The sequence below is a fragment of the Bombina bombina genome, chromosome 4 (genome assembly GCF_027579735.1).
Source record: "Bombina bombina isolate aBomBom1 chromosome 4, aBomBom1.pri, whole genome shotgun sequence".
Classification (NCBI taxonomy): domain Eukaryota; kingdom Metazoa; phylum Chordata; class Amphibia; order Anura; family Bombinatoridae; genus Bombina; species Bombina bombina.
This window is the reverse complement of record NC_069502.1, coordinates 331,326,048-331,346,781: the sequence shown is the minus strand read 5'-3', so window position 1 is coordinate 331,346,781 and position 20,734 is coordinate 331,326,048. Positions and strand designations below refer to the sequence as shown.

The 20,734-nt window shown below is 37.7% G+C and overlaps 1 protein-coding gene across 1 annotated transcript in view; it reads right to left on the bottom strand.

Annotated features, from left to right (window-relative positions):
* LOC128657431 (extracellular calcium-sensing receptor-like) overlaps positions 1 to 20,734 on the bottom strand; it is a 47,419-nt gene that overhangs the window by 3,667 nt on the left and 23,018 nt on the right. The window contains exon 5 of the mRNA XM_053711783.1: positions 20,137 to 20,260. Within this exon, the coding sequence (XP_053567758.1) occupies positions 20,137 to 20,260 (124 nt within the window). The remainder of the gene's footprint in view (positions 1 to 20,136; positions 20,261 to 20,734) is intronic.

Below are 20,734 nucleotides of genomic sequence, written 5' to 3'. Positions count from 1 at the left end.
AATGTGTGACTGTGAGATACAGGGTCAAAGTTTACTCAATGATGACGAATAGGAGGCGGATCAAACATCGCATTTGTTCACCCGGTGCGAACGCGAACAAGCTATGTTCGCCGGGAACTATTCGCCGGCAAACTATTCACGACATCACTACTTAAGACACCCCAGCTATGGTTTGGCACTTTATGCTTTTATATAAAGTTCTAAATATATGTATTGTACTTATATTTGCCATGAGTCAGGTTCATGTATTTCCTTGTGCAGACTGTCAGTTTCATATTTGGGGAAAATAAACATATTAAGAAATATTTTTTCTTACCTGGGGTTTTAGTCTTTTTTTCTGATTGACTACATTTTTATTACAAATTGCGGGCAGTACTAGGCTCGCGGGTGTGCCAAATGCTAGACTTTATTGCATCATTCTTGGTGCGAGAAATTTCTTTGGCACGAAAGTATGTCCATTGACGCAAGTCTTACACATGGTTGCGTCGTTAGTGATGCACACACGCTGGCAGGCAGCCAACTGCAATTAGATTACACTAGCAGACTGATGTTTCACAGTCAAAAAAGTTTTTTTTTTAAATATTTACACTACTGTTACAACAAATATGAGTGGTGGCACTAACTTGGCAAGTGAGCCTGGCACACACAATGGCAGGCAGACAACTGCAATTAGATTACACTAGCAGACTGATGTTTCACAGTCAAAAAAGTTTTTTAAAAAAATATTTACACTACTGTTTCAACAAATATGAGTGGTGGCACTAACTTGGCAAGTGGGCCTGGCACACACGCTGGCAGGCAGGCAACTGCAATTAGATTACACTAGCAGACTGATGTTTCACAGTCAAAAAAGTTTTTTTTTTAAATATTTACACTACTGTTACAACAAATATGAGTGGTGGCAGTAACTTGGCAAGTGGGCCTGGCACACACGCTGGCAGGCAGGCAACTGCAATTAGATTACACTACCAGACTGATGTTTCACAGTCAAAAAAGTTTTTTTTTAAAATATTTACACTACTGTTACAACAAATATGAGTGGTGGCACTAACTTGGCAAGTGAGCCTGGCACACACAATGGCAAGCAGGCAACTGCAATTAGATTACACTAGCAGACTGATGTTTCACAGTCAAAAAAGTTTTTTTAAAAAAATATTTACACTACTGTTTCAACAAATATGAGTGGTGGCACTAACTTGGCAAGTGGGCCTGGCACACACGCTGGCAGGCAGGCAACTGCAATTAGATTACACTAGCAGACTGATGTTTCACAGTCAAAAAAGTTTTTTTTTTACAAAATTTACGCTACTGTTACAACAGATATGAGTGGTGGCACTTAGCAAGTGGGCCTGGCACACACGCTGGCAGGCAGGCAGGCAACTGCAATTCGATTACACTAGCAGACTGATGTTTCACAGTCAAAATTACACAGGCAAAAAAAAAAAGATGTTCTAGCCCTAAAAAGGGCTTTTTGGGGTGCTGTCCTTAAATCAGAGATCAGATGAGTCCTTCAGGACTGTAGTGGACACTGAATACACTAGCCTAGCTATGAATTTCCCTATAAAATTAGCAGCAGCTACACTATCCATCCTCTCACTAGGAATGCAGGATCAGAATGAATCTAAAATGGCTGCTGTCCAGGAGCTGGGAGGGTCTGGGAGGGAGTGTCTGCTGCTGATTGGCTGAAATGTGTGACTGTGAGATACAGGGTCAAAGTTTACTCAATGATGACGAATAGGAGGCGGATCGAACATCGCATTTGTTCACCCGGTGCGAACGCGAACAAGCTATGTTCGCCGGGAACTATTCGCCGGCAAACTATTCACGACATCACTACTTAAGACACCCCAGCTATGGTTTGGCACTTTATGCTTTTATATAAAGTTCTAAATATATGTATTGTACTTATATTTGCCATGAGTCAGGTTCATGTATTTCCTTGTGCAGACTGTCAGTTTCATATTTGGGGAAAATAAACATATTAAGAAATATTTTTTCTTACCTGGGGTTTTAGTCTTTTTTTCTGATTGACTACATTTTTATTACAAATTGCGGGCAGTACTAGGCTCGCGGGTGTGCCAAATGCTAGACTTTATTGCATCATTCTTGGTGCGAGAAATTTCTTTGGCACGAAAGTATGTCCATTGACGCAAGTCTTACACATGGTTGCGTCGTTAGTGATGCAAGTGTGTCATTTACGGATGTTGTTGGCGCCAAAATTTTTTCTCAGTTACATTGTGCATCATACTTGGCGGCAAATTTTTCATTTATTTATTACCCCATTGCTATTTGCATCTTGCCTTTTTCTATGTCAGAGGGCTATGCTGTTTGCATTTTTTCCCATTCCTGAAACTGTCATATAAGGAAATTGATCATTTTGCTTTATATGTTGTTTTTTCTTTTTTTTGCAAGATGTCTTAATCTGATCCTGCCTCAGAAGTATCTGTTGGAAATTTGCTGCCTGACATCAGTTCTACCAAAGCTAAGTGCATTGTAAGATTTTGGATATTATATCTCCGAATGTCATTTGTAATAATTGTCATGATAAACTTTTACATGCAGAGAATGTATCCATCAGTAATAGTACATTGCCAGTTGCAGTTCCTTCAACTTCTAATGTACATGACATACCTATGAATTTTAAAGAATTTGTTACTGATTCTATTCAGAAGGCTTTGTCTGCATTTCCGCCTTCTAATAAACGTAAAAGGTCTTTTAAAACTTCTCATAAAGTTGATGAAATTTCAAATAACCGACAACATAATGACTTATCCTCCTCTGTTGAGGATCTTTCTGATTCAGAAGATCCTTCCTCCGATATTGACACTGACAAATCTACTTATTTGTTCAAAATAGAGTATTTTCATTCTTTGTTAAAAGAAGTGTTAATTACTTTGGATATTGAGGAAGCTAGTCCTCTTGACATTAAGACTAGTAAACATTTAAATGCTGTTTTTAAACCTCCTGTGGTTACTCTAGAGGTTTTTCCTATTCCTGATGCTATTTCTGATATGATTTCTAAGGAATGGAATAAGCCAGGTACTGGATAAATTCTGTCCAAAATCAATGGATTCAGAGCATTGTCTCTCAAGGGTATCGAATAGGATTCAGAGTAAAACCTCCTGTGAGAAGATTTTTTTCTCTCACGTATCCCAGCAAATCCAGTAAAAGCTCAGGCTTTCCTGAAGTGTGTTTCAGACCTGGAGTCTTCAGGGGTAATCATGCCGGTTCCTTTACAGGAACAAGGTCTGGGGTTTTATTCAAATCTATTCATTGTCCCAAAGAAGGAAAATTCATTCAGACCAGATCTGGATCTGAAAATTTTGAATCGTTATGTAAGAGTACCAACTTTCAAGATGGTGACTATAAGGACTATTCTGCCTTTTGTTCAGCAAGGACATTATATGTCTACAATAGACTTGCAGGATGCATACCTTCATATTCTGATTCATCCAGAACATTATCAGTTCATGAGATTCTCTTTTCTAGACAAGCATTACCAATTTGTTGCTCTTCCATTTGGCCTAGCAACAGCTCCAAGAATCTTTTCAAAAGTTCTAGGTGCCCACCTCTCTGTAATCAGAGAGCAGGGTATTGCTGTGTTTCTTTATTTGGACGATATCTTGGTACTAGCTCAGTCTTTACGTTCTGCAGAATCTCACACAAATCAACTAGTGTTATTTCTTCAAAAACATGGTTGGAGGATCAATTTACCAAAGAGTTTCTTGATTCCTCAGACAAGGGTCACCATTTTAGGCTTCCAGATAGATTCAGTGTCCATGACTCTGTCTCTAACAGACAAGAGATGTTTGAAATTGGTTGCAGCCTGTCTGCACCTTCAGTCTCAGTCATTCCCTTCAGTGGCTATGTGCATGGAAGTTTTAGGCCTCATGACTGCAGCATCGGACGCGATTCCTTTTGCTCATTTTCACATGAGACCTCTCCAGCTTTGAATGCTGAATCAATGGTGCAGGGATTATACAAAGATATCACAGTTAATATCCTTAAATCCCAATATTCGACACTCTCTGACGTGGTGGTTAAATCACCAGCGTTTAGTTCAAGGGGCTTCCTTTGTTCAGCCAACCTGGACTGTGATCACTACAGACGCAAGTCTTTCAGGTTGGGGAGCTGTTTGTGGATCTCTGACAGCACAAGGGGTTTGGAAATCTCAAGAGGCGAGATTACAATCAATATTTTAGAACTCCGTGCAATTCTCAGAGCTCTTCAGTTTTGGCCCCCGTTGAAGAGAGAACCATTCATTTGCTTTCAGACAGACAATATCACAACTGTGGCATATGTCAATCATCAGGGTGGGACTCACAGTCCTCAAGCTATGAAAGAAGTATCTTGGATACTTGCTTGGGCGGAATCCAGCTCCTGTCTAATCTCTGCGGTGCTTATCCCAGGTGTAGACAATTGGGAGGTGGATTATCTCAGCCGCCAGACTTTACATCCAGGGGAGTGGTCTCTCCATCCAGATGTGTTTTCTCAGATTGTTCAGATGTGGTGTCTTCCAGAGATAGATCTCATGGCCTCTCATCTAAACAAGAAACTTCCCAGATACCTGTCCAGGTCCAGGGATGTTCAGGCGGAAGCAGTGGATGCGCTGACACTTCCTTGGTGTTATCATCTGTTACATTTTCCCGCCTCTAGTTCTTCTTCCAAGAGTGATCTCCAAAATCATCATGGAACAATTGTTTGTGTTGCTGGTGGCTCCAGCATGGCCACACAGGTTTTGGTATGCGGATCTTGTTCGGATGTCCAGTTGCCAACCTTGGCCACTTCCGTTAAGGCCGGACCTTCTGTCTCAAGGTCCATTTTTCCATCAGGATCTCAAGTCATTAAATTTGAAGGTATGGAAATTGAATGCTTAGTGCTTAGTCATAAAGGCTTTGTCTGCATTTCCGCCTTCTAATAAACGTAAAAGGTCTTTTAAAACTTCTCATAAAGTTGATGAAATTTCAAATAACCGACAACATAATGACTTATCCTCCTCTGTTGAGGATCTTTCTGATTCAGAAGATCCTTCCTCCGATATTGACACTGACAAATCTACTTATTTGTTCAAAATAGAGTATTTTCATTCTTTGTTAAAAGAAGTGTTAATTACTTTGGATATTGAGGAAGCTAGTCCTCTTGACATTAAGACTAGTAAACATTTAAATGCTGGTTTTAAACCTCCTGTGGTTACTCTAGAGGTTTTTCCTATTCCTGATGCTATTTCTGATATGATTTCTAAGGAATGGAATAAGCCAGGTACTGGATAAATTCTGTCCAAAATCAATGGATTCAGAGCATTGTCTCTCAAGGGTATCGAATAGGATTCAGAGTAAAACCTCCTGTGAGAAGATTTTTTTCTCTCACGTATCCCAGCAAATCCAGTAAAAGCTCAGGCTTTCCTGAAGTGTGTTTCAGACCTGGAGTCTTCAGGGGTAATCATGCCGGTTCCTTTACAGGAACAAGGTCTGGGGTTTTATTCAAATCTATTCATTGTCCCAAAGAAGGAAAATTCATTCAGACCAGATCTGGATCTGAAAATTTTGAATCGTTATGTAAGAGTACCAACTTTCAAGATGGTGACTATAAGGACTATTCTGCCTTTTGTTCAGCAAGGACATTATATGTCTACAATAGACTTGCAGGATGCATACCTTCATATTCTGATTCATCCAGAACATTATCAGTTCATGAGATTCTCTTTTCTAGACAAGCATTACCAATTTGTTGCTCTTCCATTTGGCCTAGCAACAGCTCCAAGAATCTTTTCAAAAGTTCTAGGTGCCCACCTCTCTGTAATCAGAGAGCAGGGTATTGCTGTGTTTCTTTATTTGGACGATATCTTGGTACTAGCTCAGTCTTTACGTTCTGCAGAATCTCACACAAATCAACTAGTGTTATTTCTTCAAAAACATGGTTGGAGGATCAATTTACCAAAGAGTTTCTTGATTCCTCAGACAAGGGTCACCATTTTAGGCTTCCAGATAGATTCAGTGTCCATGACTCTGTCTCTAACAGACAAGAGATGTTTGAAATTGGTTGCAGCCTGTCTGCACCTTCAGTCTCAGTCATTCCCTTCAGTGGCTATGTGCATGGAAGTTTTAGGCCTCATGACTGCAGCATCGGACGCGATTCCTTTTGCTCATTTTCACATGAGACCTCTCCAGCTTTGAATGCTGAATCAATGGTGCAGGGATTATACAAAGATATCACAGTTAATATCCTTAAATCCCAATATTCGACACTCTCTGAAGTGGTGGTTAAATCACCAGCGTTTAGTTCAAGGGGCTTCCTTTGTTCAGCCAACCTGGACTGTGATCACTACAGACGCAAGTCTTTCAGGTTGGGGAGCTGTTTGTGGATCTCTGACAGCACAAGGGGTTTGGAAATCTCAAGAGGCGAGATTACAATCAATATTTTAGAACTCCGTGCAATTCTCAGAGCTCTTCAGTTTTGGCCCCCGTTGAAGAGAGAACCATTCATTTGCTTTCAGACAGACAATATCACAACTGTGGCATATGTCAATCATCAGGGTGGGACTCACAGTCCTCAAGCTATGAAAGAAGTATCTTGGATACTTGCTTGGGCGGAATCCAGCTCCTGTCTAATCTCTGCGGTGCTTATCCCAGGTGTAGACAATTGGGAGGTGGATTATCTCAGCCGCCAGACTTTACATCCAGGGGAGTGGTCTCTCCATCCAGATGTGTTTTCTCAGATTGTTCAGATGTGGTGTCTTCCAGAGATAGATCTCATGGCCTCTCATCTAAACAAGAAACTTCCCAGATACCTGTCCAGGTCCAGGGATGTTCAGGCGGAAGCAGTGGATGCGCTGACACTTCCTTGGTGTTATCATCTGTTACATTTTCCCGCCTCTAGTTCTTCTTCCAAGAGTGATCTCCAAAATCATCATGGAACAATTGTTTGTGTTGCTGGTGGCTCCAGCATGGCCACACAGGTTTTGGTATGCGGATCTTGTTCGGATGTCCAGTTGCCAACCTTGGCCACTTCCGTTAAGGCCGGACCTTCTGTCTCAAGGTCCATTTTTCCATCAGGATCTCAAGTCATTAAATTTGAAGGTATGGAAATTGAATGCTTAGTGCTTAGTCATAAAGGCTTTGTCTGCATTTCCGCCTTCTAATAAACGTAAAAGGTCTTTTAAAACTTCTCATAAAGTTGATGAAATTTCAAATAACCGACAACATAATGACTTATCCTCCTCTGTTGAGGATCTTTCTGATTCAGAAGATCCTTCCTCCGATATTGACACTGACAAATCTACTTATTTGTTCAAAATAGAGTATTTTCATTCTTTGTTAAAAGAAGTGTTAATTACTTTGGATATTGAGGAAGCTAGTCCTCTTGACATTAAGACTAGTAAACATTTAAATGCTGGTTTTAAACCTCCTGTGGTTACTCTAGAGGTTTTTCCTATTCCTGATGCTATTTCTGATATGATTTCTAAGGAATGGAATAAGCCAGGTACTGGATAAATTCTGTCCAAAATCAATGGATTCAGAGCATTGTCTCTCAAGGGTATCGAATAGGATTCAGAGTAAAACCTCCTGTGAGAAGATTTTTTTCTCTCACGTATCCCAGCAAATCCAGTAAAAGCTCAGGCTTTCCTGAAGTGTGTTTCAGACCTGGAGTCTTCAGGGGTAATCATGCCGGTTCCTTTACAGGAACAAGGTCTGGGGTTTTATTCAAATCTATTCATTGTCCCAAAGAAGGAAAATTCATTCAGACCAGATCTGGATCTGAAAATTTTGAATCGTTATGTAAGAGTACCAACTTTCAAGATGGTGACTATAAGGACTATTCTGCCTTTTGTTCAGCAAGGACATTATATGTCTACAATAGACTTGCAGGATGCATACCTTCATATTCTGATTCATCCAGAACATTATCAGTTCATGAGATTCTCTTTTCTAGACAAGCATTACCAATTTGTTGCTCTTCCATTTGGCCTAGCAACAGCTCCAAGAATCTTTTCAAAAGTTCTAGGTGCCCACCTCTCTGTAATCAGAGAGCAGGGTATTGCTGTGTTTCTTTATTTGGACGATATCTTGGTACTAGCTCAGTCTTTACGTTCTGCAGAATCTCACACAAATCAACTAGTGTTATTTCTTCAAAAACATGGTTGGAGGATCAATTTACCAAAGAGTTTCTTTATTCCTCAGACAAGGGTCACCATTTTAGGCTTCCAGATAGATTCAGTGTCCATGACTCTGTCACTAACAGACAAGAGATGTTTGAAATTGGTTGCAGCCTGTCTGCACCTTCAGTCTCAGTCATTCCCTTCAGTGGCTATGTGCATGGAAGTTTTAGGCCTCATGACTGCAGCATCGGACGCGATTCCTTTTGCTCATTTTCACATGAGACCTCTCCAGCTTTGAATGCTGAATCAATGGTGCAGGGATTATACAAAGATATCACAGTTAATATCCTTAAATCCCAATATTCGACACTCTCTGACGTGGTGGTTAAATCACCAGCGTTTAGTTCAAGGGGCTTCCTTTGTTCAGCCAACCTGGACTGTGATCACTACAGACGCAAGTCTTTCAGGTTGGGGAGCTGTTTGTGGATCTCTGACAGCACAAGGGGTTTGGAAATCTCAAGAGGCGAGATTACCAATCAATATTTTAGAACTCCGTGCAATTCTCAGAGCTCTTCAGTTTTGGCCCCCGTTGAAGAGAGAACCATTCATTTGCTTTCAGACAGACAATATCACAACTGTGGCATATGTCAATCATCAGGGTGGGACTCACAGTCCTCAAGCTATGAAAGAAGTATCTTGGATACTTGCTTGGGCGGAATCCAGCTCCTGTCTAATCTCTGCGGTGCTTATCCCAGGTGTAGACAATTGGGAGGTGGATTATCTCAGCCGCCAGACTTTACATCCAGGGGAGTGGTCTCTCCATCCAGATGTGTTTTCTCAGATTGTTCAGATGTGGTGTCTTCCAGAGATAGATCTCATGGCCTCTCATCTAAACAAGAAACTTCCCAGATACCTGTCCAGGTCCAGGGATGTTCAGGCGGAAGCAGTGGATGCGCTGACACTTCCTTGGTGTTATCATCCTGTTACATTTTCCCGCCTCTAGTTCTTCTTCCAAGAGTGATCTCCAAAATCATCATGGAACAATTGTTTGTGTTGCTGGTGGCTCCAGCATGGCCACACAGGTTTTGGTATGCGGATCTTGTTCGGATGTCCAGTTTCCAACCTTGGCCACTTCCGTTAAGGCCGGACCTTCTGTCTCAAGGTCCATTTTTCCATCAGGATCTCAAATAATTAAATTTGAAGGTATGGAAATTGAATGCTTAGTGCTTAGTCATAAAGGCTTTGTCTGCATTTCCGCCTTCAAATAAACATAAAAGGTCTTTTAAAACTTCTCATAAAGTTGATGAAATTTCAAATAACCGACAACATAATGATTTATCCTCCTCTGTTGAGGATCTTTCTGATTCAGAAGATCCTTCCTCCGATATTGACACTGACAAATCTACTTATTTGTTCAAAATAGAGTATTTTCATTCTTTGTTAAAAGAAGTGTTAATGACTTTGGATATTGAGGAAGCTAGTCCTCTTGACATTAAGACTAGTAAACATTTAAATGCTGTTTTTAAACCTCCTGTGGTTACTCTAGAGGTTTTTACTATTCCTGATGCTATTTCTGATATGATTTCTAAGGAATGGAATAAGCCAGGTACTGGATAAATTCTGTCCAAAATCAATGGATTCAGAGCATTGTCTCTCAAGGGTATCGAATAGGATTCAGAGTAAAACCTCCTGTGAGAAGATTTTTTTCTCTCACGTATCCCAGCAAATCCAGTAAAAGCTCAGGCTTTCCTGAAGTGTGTTTCAGACCTGGAGTCTTCAGGGGTAATCATGCCGGTTCCTTTACAGGAACAAGGTCTGGGGTTTTATTCAAATCTATTCATTGTCCCAAAGAAGGAAAATTCATTCAGACCAGATCTGGATTTGAAAATTTTGAATCGTTATGTAAGAGTACCAACTTTCAAGATGGTGACTATAAGGACTATTCTGCCTTTTGTTCAGCAAGGACATTATATGTCTACAATAGACTTGCAGGATGCATACCTTCATATTCTGATTCATCCAGAACATTATCAGTTCATGAGATTCTCTTTTCTAGACAAGCATTACCAATTTGTTGCTCTTCCATTTGGCCTAGCAACAGCTCCAAGAATCTTTTCAAAAGTTCTAGGTGCCCACCTCTCTGTAATCAGAGAGCAGGGTATTGCTGTGTTTCTTTATTTGGACGATATCTTGGTACTAGCTCAGTCTTTACGTTCTGCAGAATCTCACACAAATCAACTAGTGTTATTTCTTCAAAAACATGGTTGGAGGATCAATTTACCAAAGAGTTTCTTGATTCCTCAGACAAGGGTCACCATTTTAGGCTTCCAGATAGATTCAGTGTCCATGACTCTGTCTCTAACAGACAAGAGATGTTTGAAATTGGTTGCAGCCTGTCTGCACCTTCAGTCTCAGTCATTCCCTTCAGTGGCTATGTGCATGGAAGTTTTAGGCCTCATGACTGCAGCATCGGACGCGATTCCTTTTGCTCATTTTCACATGAGACCTCTCCAGCTTTGAATGCTGAATCAATGGTGCAGGGATTATACAAAGATATCACAGTTAATATCCTTAAATCCCAATATTCGACACTCTCTGACGTGGTGGTTAAATCACCAGCGTTTAGTTCAAGGGGCTTCCTTTGTTCAGCCAACCTGGACTGTGATCACTACAGACGCAAGTCTTTCAGGTTGGGGAGCTGTTCGGGGATCTCTGACAGCACAAGGGGTTTGGAAATCTCAAGAGGCGAGATTACCAATCAATATTTTAGAACTCCGTGCAATTCTCAGAGCTCTTCAGTTTTGGCCCCCGTTGAAGAGAGAACCATTCATTTGCTTTCAGACAGACAATATCACAACTGTGGCATATGTCAATCATCAGGGTGGGACTCACAGTCCTCAAGCTATGAAAGAAGTATCTTGGATACTTGCTTGGGCGGAATCCAGCTCCTGTCTAATCTCTGCGGTGCTTATCCCAGGTGTAGACAATTGGGAGGTGGATTATCTCAGCCGCCAGACTTTACATCCAGGGGAGTGGTCTCTCCATCCAGATGTGTTTTCTCAGATTGTTCAGATGTGGTGTCTTCCAGAGATAGATCTCATGGCCTCTCATCTAAACAAGAAACTTCCCAGATACCTGTCCAGGTCCAGGGATGTTCAGGCGGAAGCAGTGGATGCGCTGACACTTCCTTGGTGTTATTATCCTGTTACATTTTCCCGCCTCTAGTTCTTCTTCCAAGAGTGATCTCCAAAATCATCATGGAACAATTGTTTGTGTTGCTGGTGGCTCCAGCATGGCCACACAGGTTTTGGTATGCGGATCTTGTTCGGATGTCCAGTTTCCAACCTTGGCCACTTCCGTTAAGGCCGGACCTTCTGTCTCAAGGTCCATTTTTCCATCAGGATCTCAAATCATTAAATTTGAAGGTATGGAAATTGAATGCTTAGTGCTTAGTCATAAAGGTTTCTCTGACTCAGTGATTAATACTATTGTCAGCAAATTCCTTGAAGGGACAAATCTCTGCTCTTTCTGTTTTATTTCAAAGAAAGATTGCTAAACTTCCTGATATTCACTGTTTTGTACAGGCTTTAGTTTGTATTAAGTCTGTCATTAAATCAGTTTCTCCTCCTTGGAGTCTTAATTTGGTTTTGAAGGCGTTACAGGCTCCTCCTTTTGAGCCTATGCGTTCTTTGGACATTAAACTACTTTCTTGGAAAGTGTTGTTCCTTTTGGCTATCTCTTCTTCTAGAAGAGTTTTTGAGCTTTCTGCTCTTTCTTGTGAATCGCCTTTTCTGATTTTTCATCAGGATAATGCGGTTTTGCAGACTTCTTTTCAATTTTTACCTAAGGTTGTGAATTCTAACAACATTAGTAAAGAAATTGTTGTCCCTTCCTTGTGTCCTAATCCTAAGAATTCTTTGGAAAGATCCTTACATTCTTTGGATGTGGTAAGAGCTTTGAAATATTATGTTGAAGGTACTAAAGATTTCAGGAAGACTTCTAGTCTATTTGTTATATTTTCGGGTTCTAGGAAAGGTTACGAAGGCTTCTGCTATTTCCTTGGCTTCATGGTTAAAGCTTTTGATTCATTCAGCTTATTTGGAGTCGGGTAAGACCCCGCCTCAGAGAATTATGGCTCATTCTACTAGACCAGTCTCCACTTCGTGGGCTTTTAAGAATGAAGCTTCAGTTGATCAGATTTGTAAAGCAGCAACTTGGTCCTCTTTGCATACATTTACTAAATTCTACCGTTTTGATGTATTTGCTTCTTCAGAAGCAGTTTTTGGTAGAAAAGTTCTTCAGTCAGCTGTTTCAGTTTGATTCTTCTGCTGATGTTTTAAGTTTTTCTTGTCATTATAGAATAAACTTATAATTTGGGTTGTGGATTATTTTTTTCAGCGGAAATGGCTGTTTTTAATTTTATCCCTCCCTCTCTATTGACTCTTGCGTGGAGTTCCACATCTTGGGTATTGATATCCCATACCTCAAACTGAATTGTGGGTGTGGTGAGGGGTGTATTTATAGGCATTTTGAGGTTTGGGAAACTTTGCCCCTCCTGGTAGGATTGTATATCCCATACGTCACTAGCTCATGGACTCTTGCCAATATGAAAGAAATTAATATATCAGGTAAGTTCTTACATAAATTATGTTATTTCATCACATTCCAATGATCTTCACATGGCATAATATGTTCTGTTTATTCAGAATTACATATTTCTACATATCTGATGGTATTGTGGTACTATATATACATATATATATGTATGTATGATTATATATAGCTCTAGATATATACAGATATATAGGAATATCTATTTATATTCTCATTTGCGCTTAAACCAAAATGAAAATATGAATTTTTCACATTCCAATGTTTTGCACATAACAGAATATGTTCTATCATTTAAAAAAAGTATTTCTACATATATGATGGTATTGTGGTACAATATATATTTATACCTATATATACATAAAGATGATTATATGTATGTATAGATATATACTGATAGCTATCTATCTATCTATCTATCTATCTATCTATCTATCTATCTATCTATATATATATATATATATATATATATATATTAATATATATATATAAAAATACAAAGAACATATTCTGCTATGTGCAGAACATTGGATTGTGAAATATTTACAGAAAATATACAGTATAACACCTTATTAAATATGAATATTGCATACATATGCTTTAACATGTTTTCATCTATTTAACTGCAAAGGGCTCCAATGCACTTATATATGAATATATATATATATATATATATATTTTTTATATATATATATATATATATATATATATATATATATATATATATATATATATATATATATATATATATATATATATATATATATATATATATATATATATATTATATATATATATATTTATATATATATATATATATATATTTATACAAATGTATTTATTGAATTATATGTTTATATATGTCTGTTAATACATAAATATACATAAAGTATAAATAAATAAATGTATATGTGTATATATATATATATATATATATATATATATATATATATATATATATATATATATATAATAGAGGAGAGTAAATAGGCCAGATGAGAGGAAAAACAAAAGGAAAAAGAAACCAATATAGGACAATAAGATGAGAGATTATAGAAAGTTATGGTAGTGTGTGAGAAATCCAGAGTCTACATTAAGTCCTTCATTTCTGGTATTGAAATGTGTGATCATTTTCATCTCAAACGTCTTTCGTTCATGAGAATCTTTGAAATTCCCTTTAAGAAATGTAATCCTGAGGTTAAGGATGGAGTGACCAGTCTGGGTGAAGTGGTGACCAACAGGGGTAGAATATTCATTTTCCTTGTGGTTTTTGATCGAGTGTCTGTGTAGATTCATTCTGAGATGTAGCTTTAGGCCAGTTTCTCCATTGTAGCAACCTCTGTCACATGCTGTACACTGTATCATGTACACCACATTAGCAGATGAGCACGAATAGGATCCTTTAATATTATATTATATGTTGTTGTCACTTATATGTTGACACAGTTTGCAGAGTGATTTGTTGCATCGTGCAGTGCCATTCTGTGTAAGCTTCTGTTCTGTGGTTAATATGCTGCGGACCAATCTCTGTCTCAGGTTAGGCGGTTGTTTGAATGCTAGTATGGGGGGTTCAGGAAATATTTTTTTGAGTGTGGGGTCCTCTGAAATTAGTGGTTGTAGCTCTTTAATAATTTTGCGTACTCCTTCCAGAGTAGGGTTGTAAGTGACTACTAGAGGGGTTCTTGATTTGTTTTCCTTTAATTTGTATTGTAGGAGCCTTTCCCGTGGTGTTTTTAGGGCAGATTTGATTTTTTTAAATATTGTCCTTTCCTTGTAGCCCTTTTGCCTAAATTACTCTTACAGTGTACTCAGGTGCTGATCTCTGTCTTTTGTGTCAGAGCAAATGCGGTGATATCTGATAGCTTGGCTGTAGATGATACCTTGTTTGGTGTGATTGGGATGGAAGCTGGAATTGTGGAGGTAGCTGTACCTGTCTGTGGGTTTTCTGTATATAGATGAATGAAGGATGCCATTGGTGACAGTTATTGTGCAGTCCAAGAAGTTCAAACTATGATTTGAAAAGTCCATTTTAAGGTTTATTGATGGGTGAAATGAATTAAATGATTTGTGGAAATCTAAGAGGCTTTCTTCTCCTTCTGTCCATATTATGAAAATATCATTGATGTAACGATAATATGTATAAGGTTTGTGGGGCTGAGTACATAAGAATCTGTATTTTAGGTACGCCATGAAAAGATTGGCGTATTGGGGTGACATTTTTGTGCCCATCGCTGTCCCTGTCATTTGTAGGTAGTAATTGTTGTTAAAACTGAAATAGTTTTGCGTGAGTATGAATTCTATAAGCTGGGCAATAGTTGTACTATCATATTTGTGTGTAGGTTGGTGGTATGAGAGAAATTTACTGCAGGCCTCAATACCATCCTTATGCGGGATGTTGCTGTATAAGGATTCCACATCCATAGTAACTAGTATAGTGTTTCCAGGTAGTTCATTTATCTGATTAAGTTTATTAAGGAAGTCTGTAGTGTCCTGTATAAAGCTATTTGTCTTAATAACAAGAGGCTTAAGAATGTTTTCTATTAGGCCAGATATTTGTTCAGTGAGTGTTCCCATACCTGTTATAATGGGGCGTCCTGGGTTTCCTGGCTTGTGGATTTTGGGTAGCATGTAGAAGGTACCCATCTGAGGATTGAAAGGTACCAGATTTTCTAATTATTGCTGTATGTGTTTAGGAAATGTTTTGATAAGTTTTGTGAGTTTAGCTGAATATTCGTTGGTGTGGTCCGTGTCCAGTTTTTTGTAGTAATTTACATCTGACAACTGTCTGTAACCTTCTGTAGTGTAGTCCTGGGTATTTATGATAACTACTGATCCACCCTTGTCTGCCAGCTTGATGATGATGTTATTATTTTTCAAGGCATTTCTTTCCATATGTGAGAGGTTGTAAGCAATTTTTTTCTCTTGTGTGGTGACTAGGGATGCCACTCTCAGGCGAAAACTTTCAATGTAACTGTCCAATTTAATGTTACGTCCTGCTGTCGGTGTAAAATCTTTGTTCTTTTTCCTACCATTATTATCCTGTTTAAGGGTCGTGGTTTTTTTGGCATAAAAGAATTCCTTAAGTCTCAATCTTCTGAACAATTCTTCCAAGTCTGAATATAACTGGATGTGATCAAGATTTGTGTTAGGACAGAATGTTAGCCCCTTGGATAAGACTGATTTTTCAGGTATTGAAAGGTGATGATTAGAGAGGTTTACAATCCCAGTATTGTCCGTGAATTGTTCTTGGTAGTTAGCAGGCTCAGTTTGGTTTGGGTCATTGGTAGTTCTGGTTGGAGTAAGCGGTTTTTCAATGGAGCAATCAGTTGATCTTTCATTAGGGCTTTCTTTGTGCTGTTTGAGGCCAGCCAGTTTCTTATTCTTTTTCCTGATGAGATTATGTTGTTGTTTCCTGTAGAAGTAATCAATTTCTATTTCCATTGCTTTGGTTTCGGATGTAACCTGTTGAAGATCTTGAAATAAGGACTGCTTATGATAGAGTATTTTTTGTTTTCTTTCATATAGTTGGTGAATTAGGTTGTTGCGTAGTTTCTCACTAGTCTGTCTGCAGAGATTCTCAGCATATGGTGAGTTGTAGGTAGTAGAAAGTGGGTTCTTAATTCGAAGTCCATTAGGGATTAGATACATTTTCTTACAACGTGTAAGAAAATATATGTCACTGTTAATTTGTGTTTCTCTTCTAATCAGTTTGATCATTTGCTGAGACAGAGATTGGTCCGCAGCATATTAACCACAGAACAGAAGCTTACACAGAATGGCACTGCACGATGCAACAAATCACTCTGCAAACTGTGCCAACATATATGTGACAACAACACAGCCAGACACAACAATGCGTCATATAATATTAAAGGATCCTATTCATGCTCATCTGCTAATGTGGTGTACATGATACAGTGTACAGTGTGGGACAGAGGTTGCTACATTGGAGAAACTGGCCTAAAGCTGCATCTCAGAATGAATCTACACAGACACTCGATCAAAAACCACAAGGAAAATAAATATTGTACCCCTGTTGGTCACCACTTCACCCAGACTGGTCACTCCATCCTTAACCTCAGGATTAAAATTATTAAAGGGAATTTCTCATGAACGAAAGACGTTTGAGATGAAAATGATCACACATTTAAATACCAGAAATGAAGGACTTAATGTAGACTCTGGATTTCTCACACACTACCATAACTTTCTATAATCTCTCATCTTATTGTCCTATATTGGTTTCTTTTTCCTTTTGTTTTTCCTCTCATCTGGCCTATTTACTCTCCTCTGTTTATTTATTCTTTCTGGCTATTCTCAGCTATTTTCTCCTTCAGACACATTCTCTGCTTTTATGACACCCCTCTCACCCCCTCCCTCCCTTCCATTTGTTGTATGTGATGTGTATCTATATCAGAATGATCAGTATTGCTTCAGACCTGAGGAAGAGAGGAAAACTCTCGAAAGCTTGTCTTTGAAATATTATGTTAGTCCAATAAAAAAGGTATCACTGCATACTGCAATACTTTGTTTTTTGAGCATCTTATCTACTGGACTAACACGGCTACTCCAATCTTCAATATATATATATATATATATATATATATATATATATATATATATATATATATATATATATATATATATATATGTTAAAGCCCTTTGCAGACTTTTCCCCCCTAGCACATGAGACCTCATATTTTGAGCCCATATAACTTTTTTGTGCAATATTTTTTGTAATAATTTTTAATTAGAAAGTCTTATTATGAGTATAACAATGCTTTTCAATGTATTTTTAATGTGGTTTGTGACACTCTTTTGTTTGGCGAAACAGTTAACCAGAGCTCTGAGGTTGCTCTTTTCTGACGTGCGTTAAATTAAATTGCGCTCAAGCGATCGTGTTTACTTTCAACATCTGATACATCTGATGTGTGCATACAGCCATGATAAACCTGATATCTCACGCGTGTAACTGTTAGCGCACCATTTATAATCTGGCCCTTAGTCTCCTATTCTAATTCTGTACACAGAATTAAAGGGTAAATAATATATTGTAAATAGAAATAATAAAACAGGAAAGGAAAGCACATTACCACAATATTGTATCTTCTTTGACACTGATATCACTTTACAACAGTTGAAAATTGAAATGACTTATGGTTTTAATGTGAGCTCAGCCCATGTGTATATGAAAGTTATTTTGCAGAATGTGTGCTATTAAGGGGCTTACATTTAAAACATCTTGATATAACAACATTTTTGTAGTTTTGCAAAAAAAAACCTACGGCAAGTGTAAACTTTTTAAAAAACATTAACACTTTATTTGGTAGATAAGGCTATATACTGCAATTTTGTTCAGAAAATTGGAATTATTTTATAGTATCTTATCACCTCTTTTGAGGTGCAATTTCGTGCAATTTGATATTACAAGTCCATGGTAAATATATATATATATATATATATATATATATATATATAAAATAAACAGAAGATAGCGCGCTCCCACTCACCAAGTCCCAAGACCAGGGTGCATAAATCATCAAATACAAAGCTATCAATATGCACTCACTGGATTTGAAACACAGCACTCTTTATTAAAGTTGTGGCGTTTCGGGGCGTTCCTCAGGTCTGAGGAAGGGGTGAACGCCCCGAAACGTCACAACTTTAATAAAGAGTGCGGAGTTTCAAATCCAGTGAAAGCATATTTATAGCTTTATATATATATATATATATATAGATAGATATGGCTAAATATGTGTATGTATGTATATATATATGTATATATATATGTGTATATATTCATATAGATATATGGGTATTTTTCAAAAATACACACGTATATAAAAATATATATTTAAAAATAAAAAGAATAATTTCTTCTAAGTGAAACTCATAGGATTGTAAAGTATTTCTAATGCACCTTTGGCTTATATTGCACTTGATCTAGAGAAATGTCAGGTTAGCACATGAGCGATAAAAGTGCGCTAACATTTTAATTTCAACTTGTAATACCAGCACTAACCCGACAGAGCTAATTTTTTTTTACCTTGAGAGCAGTTAATGCTTATGAGTGATGAATAATTAGCACCCCATTTCTAATCTAGCCCTTTATATGCTAATCTTTAAGTATTTCATGCCCTTTAACAATTTTTATAATAATTACAATGTGTGTCTTTAAATGTATTAACTTCATAAATTCCTTTCAGAATGTATTTAATTTATTACCATGTTTTAACTTTTCCACGGCAGCTTTAGTAATTATTTCTGCATATGTTTTTACTTAAACATAAGTTAGCTTCTGCAAGAGACTAGATCACTGCAATGATTATGATTTTCATGCCCACACCAGATATGATATTGTTATTGTTTAATTTAATATTAATTCTACAAGAATATATTTCAAATGGGATTCTTTTCCTATCAGATTAAAAAAACAGGATATTTAAAATCTTAAAGTAACCAAGAATATTATAATACAATAATTCACATTGTCGTATCTGCTATATGCAACCTATTCACTGACTTTAAAGCATCATTCCCAACAGCTTGATTTTATAAAAACTCCTTAGTACAACTGATTTTCACAAACTGAAAGTATATTAAAACCAGTGATGTGTGATGAGATCAAAGAGGCAAAGTCATACCAGTGCATACTGATTTGCAAAGAGAGTTTGAAATAATTGTTTTGTATTTTTACTCTAATTGTTATGTATACAGGTAGCCCTCAGTTTATGCCGGGGTTAGGTTCCAGAAGGAATGGTTGTAAATCGAAACCGTTGTAAATTGAAACCCATTTTATAAAGTAAGTCAATGGGAAGTGAGGGAGTTAGGTTCCAGGCCCCTCTGAAAATTGGCATAACTAACACCTAATACATTATTTTTAAAGCTTTGAAATTAAGACTTTAAATGCTAAACAGCATTATAAGCTAATAAAATAATCATACAATACAGAAAATATAATCAAACTAAGTTTAATGAACAAAAACATTTTTTACTTGCTTTTATCTGCAAACACTTCTCTACATTCTTAGCATGTTAGATAAAATTGGGTCTGCACCTATTCTATGCATTTCAATCTGGAGTGATTAATAAGCAGTTAGGCACCCTCACCTCAAGCAGCTGGACAGAAAGATAATAGGGAAGTGGCTGCTAGATCTTCTTGCTCGATAGCTAAGGTCTGTGATCTGTGTACACTGATTAATTTCAGTCTGCTAAGCTTGCATAACTTTGCTGCAACACAAGCGGACAGTTCCACCTACTGGCTATTTTAATTAGTGCACTGCTTTTCAATAGCAGTCACATGACTGAAAAAAAGGGTGTTATTCTGAAACAGCGCAAATTGAACCGGTGTAAACCGAGGGCCACCTGTATATTGTTTTTCTGTGTATGAATGACTTTGAATTTCTTATATTAAAAATTGAGCCTCTTACTTGACTGATTACTGATCTTGCCAGGGTCACAAGGAACACAATCAAAGCAGCAGAATGGTTGTCCTGGTTTGACTGCCTTCCTACTTCCAAGGGGGCAGCTTTCACTGCACTCGGCGATTGGAATCTGTTGAAGAAAGATCAACATTGACATTAAATATTCTGGAGACCGCGGGAAATTTGAAATTATATCTATTGCTTAACAAACCCCTGGCTTCGTGTTTATCTCATTGGTTACCCCATGCTCCTAAGCTGTTTTATATAGACAGTTTTGACAGGCAGTACAGCCAATCAGCTGCTGTTCCACTTGCCCTATAAACAGCAAGCAGATAACATTCATGGTGCTCTGCTTTAGATGTTTTTACTTCTGGGTGACTTGAATCATAGAAAAAAAAGCAACAACTAGGTGCTAAACAATGCTTAATATTTCAAATTTACCACTTTTATATCCTAAACAAAATGTTTACTATCAATTTAATAATATTAAAAACATTTTACTTTCAACATGAGGTGCTTAAAGGGACACTGAACCCAAATTTTTTCTTTTGTGATTCAGATAGAGTGTGACATTTTAAGCAACTTTCTAATTTACTCCTATTAT